Here is an 8,936-nt window from a genome sequence, read left to right on the forward strand (position 1 = left end):
TTTTCTAAAGAATCCGTTGGGAGACCTTACTCTTAATTAGAACCGTCAAATTCAGAAAATCTTTACCTCAAACTCAAACCATGGACTTGTTCAATCTGCATGTGAGGCCAACAAAGGTAATCTGGCAGAGGTTTGGATGCAGGTGGATGGCTACATGGAGCTTTGGGCATGAGTAAGTTCAGTACCGAAATTTGAAGCCGATACGAACTGAGAATAGCAGCAGGGAACTTTACATGGATGGAATTGTAGCTGTCTACTTGCTATGACTTTCCAATGATGTTCTAATGAGCTTATTTTTCTTCTTCTTGTAGTAACCATCAAAAAATAAAGATGGGATTTTATTTGTACTTTGAACAGGCATGTCATGTGGATATGAAACAGCAACTAACAGGTTTGACTTGTACTTCATAAACTGCTACGACTATGGTGTTGAAGGTTGATCTAGGGTGTAAATGCTGTTACGAGAAGATCAAGAATGTAACATAATGTGATGCTGTGTTAGGTTATATATGTAAAAATAACTTTTTTGTTTTATGTTTTGAGTGGTTGTCATGCTTCCACGTGGAGAGATTTACTCAAGTTAAATCTCTTTGCATGGTTTGAAATATGGGGACTGTACAACAAAAAATAGCAGAACCGAGAATACAAAGTGAAAGAAAAAGGGTCCTCTGTTTTTTGTGTGTACTATCATAACTCATCTGTTCCCAGCTCTATTCCTAGGTGTTACTCTTCCAATTTTTTCTTTTTATAGCCTTTCTCTGTTTCAGGTTGAAACTACAGCCAACAGAATTGGTATCAGAGCAACCCATTTCACAAAATCTAATCTTCAATCCACCTTGCTGTTTCCAATCTAATCTAATCCACTTCTTCTTTTCAAGCCCTTTTATCTCTTACAACATGCCTCTTGTGTATGGAATTTTAAGAAATTTCCTCTGTTTCGGAAAGGAAGGATATTAGGGTTTCTTTTAATCCGAAGACCCAAATCCGAACCTACAATGCAGCTGAATTGGTGATGTTGCTGTGCAATCAGATTGTGTAGCTGAAAACCCTCAATCTTGAAGCAGATGGACCAAGGACTTGAAGGGTAGATCAATGGCCAGCACAAGTGTTACAAGTATGAGTTCTCAACCTTCTTCTATTCCATTATTTGAAGGAGAAAATTATGACTTTTGGTGCGTAAAAATGAAAACATTATTTATGTCTCAAGAATGTTTGGGATTTGGTTGAAAATGGTTTTGATGAACTTGACAATGTGATTACACTAACTCCGGTTGAAAAAGATTAGTTGAAAGAATTGAAAAAAATGGATGTAAAAGCTCTCTTATTTATTCAACAAGGTATTGGTAACAACATCTTTCCAAGAATTACGAGCGCTTCAAAAGCTAAAGAAGCATGGGACATCCTTCAACAGGAGTTCCAAGGAGATAAAAGAACCCGATCAGTAAAGCTTCAAGCTTTAAGAAGAGAACAGGAAAATATGAAAATGAAGGAGAATGAAACTCTAAATGAGTTTTCTTCCATATTTATGAAGTTAGTAAATCAGATGAAGTCATATGGAGAAAAAATTAGTGATAAAAGAATCGTTGAGAAACTTTTGATTGGTCTACCTGATAAATTTGACCCAATTGTGGTTGTGATTGAAGAAACAAAAGATCTCTCACTGCTCAATGTACAAGAGCTATTTGGGTCTTTAAAAACTTATGAACAGATATTATTAAGGCATTCTGAAAAATCAATAGAAAGTGCATTCCAATAAATAATAAGCCTTAACTCCAGAAATGTTGAAAAGAAACCTATAAGCAATGAAAATAGAAGTGATTCATCTAGAGGTGGCAGAACTGGACGAGGAAGAGCAAGAGGAAGATATGGAAGAGGCAGAGGAAGATTCAACTATGGAAGAAAGTTCACTAACGAAGAAGGTTCATCATTCTCAAAGTGTAATATTTGTAAAAGAAGTAGTCATGTTGAAAAAGATTGTTGGTTCAAAGGGAAGCCTCAATGCTTCAATTGTAAAAAATTTGGGCATGTTAAAAAAGATTGCAAATTTAAGAACAATCAACAAGCAAGCAGTGCTGAGGAGAAAGAGGCTGATGAAAACATGTTTTATGCTTGTCAAAGTGCTATTGAGCAAAAGAATAATGTGTGGTTCCTTGACAGTGGCTACACAAACCACATGACTAGTAACAAAAATATTTTCCTTGACATGGATACAAACATCAACTCACAAGTCAAAATGGGTAATGGTGATTTAGTGAATGTTAAAGGGAAAGGCACAATTGGCATCCAAACTAAAGTGGGAACCAAATACATCAGAGATGTTCTTCTTGTACCAGCCTTGGAGCAAAATTTGTTGAGTGTGGGACAGCTAGTATAGCATGGGTATAAACTTCACTTTGAAGATAATGAGTGCACCATTTATGATAAGGAGTAGAGAAGAAATTTAGTGAAGAAGATAAAGATGGAGAAAAATAGAAGTTTTCCAATTGTCTTCAAATATGTTGAAAATGTGGCTTTGAGAATGAAAGATGTTGAAGAAGCTTGGTTGTGGCATAGAAGACTTGGGCACTTGAACTTCAATAGCTTGAAGATGCTTTGTCAAAGGAAGATGGTACAAGGATTGCCAAACACCATTGAAGAAAAGAATGAAGTATGTGATGGTTGTGCTCTTGGGAAACATCATAGACAATCATTTCCAAAGGGAATTGCTTGGAGAGCAAAGAAAGTATTGGAGTTAATTCACATTGATATATGTGGACCTATGTCTACACCTTCTCAAGGCAACAACAAGTACTTTGTATTGTTTATTGATGATTTTACAAGAATGACTTGGGTGTTCTTCATGAAGCAAAAATTAGAAGTGTTCTCTATCTTCAAAAAATTCAAGAGTTTTGTTGAAAAGCAAAGTGGTTGCTACATAAAGACCTTGAGAAGTGACAGAGGAATGGAATATACTTCAAGCCAATTTGGTAATTTTTGTGAAGATGAAGGGGTTGAGAAGAATTTTAGAAGACATCATGGAGAAGCAAAATGAAGCAACATATCTACTTTGTGACAACAAATCTGCTATAGCCATTGCAAAAACCTATGTTTTTCATAGTAAGACTAGGCATATTGCAGTGAAGTATCATTTTATTAAAGAAGCTATTTCAGATGGTGAGGTTCAATTGATGTACTGTAAATCAGAGGAGCAGGTTGCTAATATCTTCACTAAAGCATTGCCTTTAGAGAAGTTTGTTCACTTCCGAAAGCTTTTGGGTGTAGAGGAACATCACATTAGGGGGGAGAATGTAACATAATGTGATGTTGTGTTAGGTTAGATATGTAAAAATAACTTTTTTGTTTTATGTTTTGAGTGGTTGTCATGCTTCCACGTGGAGAGATTTACTAGTTAAATCTCTTCGTATCTGGTTTGAAATCTGGGACCGTACAACAAAAAAAATAGCTGAACCGAGAATACAAAGGGAAAGAAAAAGGGTTCTCTGTTTTTTGTGTGGACTGTCATAACTTCTCTGTTCCAGCTCTATTCCCAGGTGTTACTCTTCCATTTTTTCTTTCTATAGCCTTTCTCTGTTTCAGGCTGAAACTACAGCCAACAAAGAAACTGCTCTGTAAAATTCCTGGTGAGAGTCTTATATATGTGTTCGGTGTTGTTGAATTTTGAAGTTTGCATGCATTTTGAGGTTGTGGCAATATTGAAGGATGATGAACTGAGTTGGTCGTTTTGACTTTGACGTTGGATTCTATGAACAAGAGAAATACAAGACTGGACTTTCTTTGAGAAGGAAAACGCAGTGATGATCAAAATATTATCATCCAGCGCCGAGAAGATCGGAATGCAGCTTAAGAGCAAAGGTGGCGAAACCATCAAGAGTCTCGAGATTAGGCAACCCGAGAAACCTAAACCCCCAGCAGAAAGACAAAACCTCCAGCTGCCAAGCCAAAAGAAGCTGATCAGAAGCCAAAACCTCCAGCAGAGAATCAAACTCCCGTACCAGGGTGCCCACCAGGCTATCGAATTGGAGGGTGTTGTAAGCCATGCCATGAAGGGCATTGTGGTGGACCATGCCACCATGGCTGTGGGATTCCGCGTCAACCACCATCCAATGATGGCTGGGCTTCTGGGTGTCGGTGTAACAGAAGCTGCGGTCGCCGCTGTGAATTCTTGAGTATTGAAGAAATCCCATATGCACCATCCTGTGAGTCATACTCCATTGATGTGATTGTCGTTGTCTGGTTTTTTAATTCCTTCTCTCAATTGGGTGTTGAGCCAGTAATCAGTTCTTTTGGGTTCTTTTCTCGTCCACAACATAAAGGTTGTATAGGCCAATAATGATGTTGATTTCATCCTTAGACGAATGAATATTGTTCTCACATTCATCAAGTGAAAAATTAAATGTCTTTCTATAACCACTTCCTTTCCATAACTGTACGTATCTCACTTTCTTTTACTTTCCTAAGTTGCCTTCTGCAAGTCAATTTTCAAAAGGGCCCTAACAAAATGTGCTTTTGATGATCTTTTTATTCTCTTTTAAATGAATAAGCATCCAATTTTCTGTGTTTATAGCCTGTTTAGGCAGAAAACCGCCATCTCTTGGAGATACCTTGAATGGTTCGATCCTTAAAAAGTACTGGTACGGAACATCCAGAACGGATGAAACAGGCACATTTCCCCCACCAATTTCCCTTATGAATAGTTATCTGGGCCAACTGAGCGATCTTGGCTCTGGTACTGGAAAATTCTTCAACCATTTTGGTACTTTATAATCTTGTAGGCTCTAAACAATTCTGCAAGTCAATGTCTCATCTATCAGCTGCAGTCCACATCTAAACTCTAACCCCTTCGTTGTCATAACTTGCTGTCGATTTTATCTCCATTATCCGCATTTAATCAAACAAAACCATTTTTCAAAGATGCCTTCATGTTCTAATATTTCATTAATCCATTATAAAAGAGCGTAACCCCACCAGTGTACTAAAATGTTTCTTTCATTTGAAGTTTGGTAGCGGCATTACAGTGTCCTTAGGGTAAAAAAAAAATCACGAAATTAAATTCTCTAATCGCCACTTCCAGGTGAAGTTACCTCTAGAATTCTTTAAGCATTATGCCAAACTCCTCCTTTCAGTAAGGTCTGCCGGGTGGTCATGAGAACCATGCAGTAATAGACAATGGAGAAACATTACAACGAAACTTCTAACCACATTCCTCAGATAGTATAAGTCAGATTGATCCAGAATAATTCCTATAGCTGTTGATCCAACACCCTCTCAATCGTCAAAATAAGTCTCGGGCTACGTACCACACGGTAGCTTCTTTAACATCTTCCTTCTTTCTTAGTCCCTTGCTCCAATGGCTAATGGGTATCCTGGTACAGTTGCTCCTATATATATATAAACCATTAAAAAAAGATTTAGAGGTCACGGACTCACCCAACAGCTTTGGATGATCCAACCAAAGTAGCACTCTATCAGTGATCAAACGGATTCATTTATATTATCTTGTAGCCAAGATTCCAATCTTGGGTAAAGAAAGTAATGAGGGGGACCAAACTAGACCATTATCTTGATGATTATACGTAAAGAAATGAGGGGGAGGGATGCATCCATAGCACTAATATATGGACGTCCCAACCCAGGAAGAAGTTCATTTGGTGAATGAATGAAGCTGCTTAAAGATAAATATATGATATGTACCTGCAGGCAAATTAAACCAAAAAAAGTAGAGGAAGGTGGTTGATCGAAAGCAACCGGGGACATAAATTAAGGAGGCCATTGTCAGCAGAAGAGGCTCCATAGATTCCCTGTAGATTAATATACTCGTGGGTGAGTACTAATATACTCATGCGATCTCTCAAACTTATACAATGACACCCTTCATCTTATTCATTTAATCTCTTTTCTGCCTTTCTAAGGTTTGTTTATGAATAATTAGGATTTAATTGGTCTCGGAACCCTAGTCCAGCTTGCTCAAGCTCGAGAATATTAGGTGGGCGACGTGTGTCCAAGCCATTGGGGTTTGACTTGTACGAAAATGTAAAGCAAATTGATATCGATATTGATGAAAAATTTTGTAAAAATAAAAGATGATTCAAATTGACTAAAAACTATACAAATTAATTTGGATGAAAGTTTAATCAATGATATAATAATTAATTAATGATATACATGTATTAAACTACGGTTTTTTTTTTTAAAAAAAGAAAGTAATATGATAATATATGATGATAAGAGAATATGTATTAATATTTTTTCCATGCTTTTCAAACACACAAAAAAAATGTTTTAATAAAATTCCTATTGCTTATGCACTTGTGTAGAAAATCTAATTTTCAAAAATAAATTTAAATTATCATTATTCAATAACAATCTTTTTTTTTTTTTTTTGTCTTTTATATGGTAATTGCATTCAAGTGAGATATAGGCTTATAAATAAAATTTTAAACATTTTTAAAAATTATTATATTAAAAAAAAAGGAATACATTTTGTTGTTATTATTATTATTATTATTATTATCATTTTATATAATTTAATATATTTTCAAGTATTGAAATTCAATAAAAGATAAGTTTTTTCTCCACATTGACATTGATTAGTTATAAATATAAAAATTAAATTGTTATTATAAAAAAAAATTCTTGACTTTGATGTTATTTTAAAATAAAAACAAAATTATATTATTATTATTATTATTATCATTATGTTAACTTAGAAAACACATTATCTTTGGGACCTTAATTCCAATATAACTAATTAATCGACTTGGTTACATTACTTTCGATGCTAATTTGACATTACATTACATTTGAAATTTAAATTTGGGACACGTGTACGATCCCATGTTGGGAGTGCATGATCCATAATTGCACCTCATCAACATATCATTTTTTTTTTTTTTTTTTTTTTTAATGCAAGCTAAGAAGGAAGGTGAGAGGGGTCGATCAAACCCAGCACATGCAGTCAAAACGGTAGAGTCAGCAATTGTGGGCCGTCCGACATAACGACAAAACGAAAATTAGCCAACTCATGCCACGTCTAAAACCCATTGAGTTGACCTCTAGAGGCTCAAAAAGTTTGGTCTATTTAAGGAGGGTCACCTCAACCTAACCTGTCCCGTTCCCGCTTAACAAACCAAGCTTTTTCTTCCTTCAACTCAATCCTGAGCTCAGATCCCATCACTCACCGCTATGGCAGAGGTCTCTGTGCCTCTAATCACTTCAATTTCCTCACGCCCATTTGATTTTTTCATCTGAATTCCATATATATCATTCTGGGTTTGGCCTTTTGTTCTTTATTAATCATGAACTTGTTTCATAACCAATTCAGTTTTTGAAAATAATAATAATAATAAATAATATCAAACTTGTTTTGGAAGCTGGAATCAGGTTTTTGTTTTCTTGTTCTTTTTATCTGCTGTTTTCTCTGCACCACTGGCATTATTGGATGATTCTTCTAATGATTTTTTAATTTTTTTAATTGATATCATCGCAGGGTACGATTATGGTGCTGAAGGTTGATCTAGGGTGTGAACGCTGTTGCAAGAAGATCAGGAAACTGATCTGTAAAATTCCTGGTGAGAGTCTTATATATGTGTTTGGTGTTGTTGAATTTTGAGGTTTTATGAATGTTGGACGCATTTTGAGGTTGTGGGCAATGTTGAAAGGATGAAGAACTGAGCTGTTCGTTTTGATTTTGATGATGAATTTTATGAACAAGAGAAATAAAAGAGTATGCTTTCCATGAGAAGGACAACGCAGTGATGATCAAAGTAGTATGCTGCTACCCTGAGAAGATCAAAACGAAGCTTATCTGCAAAGGTGGCAAAATCATCCACAGTATTGAGGTTAGGGCACCCGAGAAACCTAAACCCCCAGCAGACAAGCCAAAACCTCCAGCTGACAAGCCAGAACCTCCAGCTGACAAACCAAAACCTCAAGCTGACAAGCCAAAGGTACCGGTGCCAACTCCAGTAACAGGGTATCCACCATGCATCTATCCACCTGGAGTGTCTTGTAAGTCATGCTATGAGGGACGTAGTGGTGGCCCCTGCCACCATGGATGTAGGATTCCGCGCCAACCACCATCTTATGATGGATATCTGAAGCTAGTGCCATCCTATGATGGCTGGCCTTCTGGGTGTCGCTGTAACAGAAGCTATGGTTGCCGCTGTGAATTCTTTACTGAAGAAAATCCCCCATGCACCATCATGTGAATCATTCTCCATCGTGATTGTCCTTGTCTGGTTTTTTATTTCCTTTTCTCAGTTGGGTGTTGAGTCAGTGATCAGTCCTTTTGGGTTCTTTTCTCCTCCACAGCATCAAGGCTGTATAGGCCAAAGGATTAATAATAATGTTTGTGGGCTAATAGTGTTGATTCCATCGTTAGATGAGTAAGACAGTAAAAGTCTTTCTATGACCATTTCCTTTCCATACTGTTGTATCTCACTTTCTTTTACTTACTTAAGTTGCCTTCTGCAAGTCGATTCTTCACCAGGGCCCTTACAAAAGATGCTTTCGATAGTCTTTTTATTCTCTTAACTGAATTAAGAATCCAATTTTCTGTGTTTACAGCTTGTTTAGGCAGAAAACCGCCATCTCTTGAAGACACACTGAATGGTTCAATCCTCAAAATATCTCAAAAACTGAATCCAAAAGTAGAGATGAAACAGGCACATTTCCCTCGCTAATTTTTATCTGCAGTCCACATCCAATCACTGACACCTTCTTTGTCATAAGTTGCTGTCGATCATTTTCCCCATTAATCAGACTGTTGGCTGCAGTTTCAGCCTGAAACAGAGAAAGGCTATAGAAAGAAAAAATGGAAGAGTAACACTTGAGAATAGAGCTGGGAACAGAGGAGTTATGACAGTCCACACAAAAAACAGAGGACCCTTTTTCTTTCACTTTGTATTCTCGGTTCTTCTCTTTTTCTATTGTACAGT

The 8,936-nt window shown here is 36.6% G+C and overlaps 1 protein-coding gene across 1 annotated transcript; it reads left to right on the top strand.

Annotated features, from left to right (window-relative positions):
- Nucleotides 1-80: 80 nt before the first annotated feature.
- Nucleotides 81-8,472, top strand: LOC117923226 (protein PYRICULARIA ORYZAE RESISTANCE 21-like). Its single transcript, XM_034841450.1, has 4 exons — nt 81-116; nt 412-477; nt 3,599-3,620; nt 7,714-8,472. The coding sequence occupies exons 1-4, from the start codon at nt 81-83 to the stop codon at nt 8,205-8,207; spliced, it is 618 nt and encodes a 205-aa protein (XP_034697341.1). The 3' UTR covers nt 8,208-8,472.
- Nucleotides 8,473-8,936: the final 464 nt, after the last annotated feature.

This window comes from Vitis riparia, chromosome 10, assembly GCF_004353265.1.
Source record: "Vitis riparia cultivar Riparia Gloire de Montpellier isolate 1030 chromosome 10, EGFV_Vit.rip_1.0, whole genome shotgun sequence".
NCBI classification, from domain to species: domain Eukaryota; kingdom Viridiplantae; phylum Streptophyta; class Magnoliopsida; order Vitales; family Vitaceae; genus Vitis; species Vitis riparia.

Excerpts from the sequence above, each read along its gene's own strand:
- LOC117923226 (XM_034841450.1), top strand. The coding sequence starts at position 81 with ATGGACTTGTTCAATCTGCATGTGAGGCCAACAAAG. Across the intron at positions 478-3,598 it reads GTTACGAGAAGATCAAGAAT|AAACTGCTCTGTAAAATTCC; the intron begins GTAACATAATGT and ends CAGCCAACAAAG. Across the intron at positions 3,621-7,713 it reads ACTGCTCTGTAAAATTCCTG|AAATAAAAGAGTATGCTTTC; the intron begins GTGAGAGTCTTA and ends TATGAACAAGAG.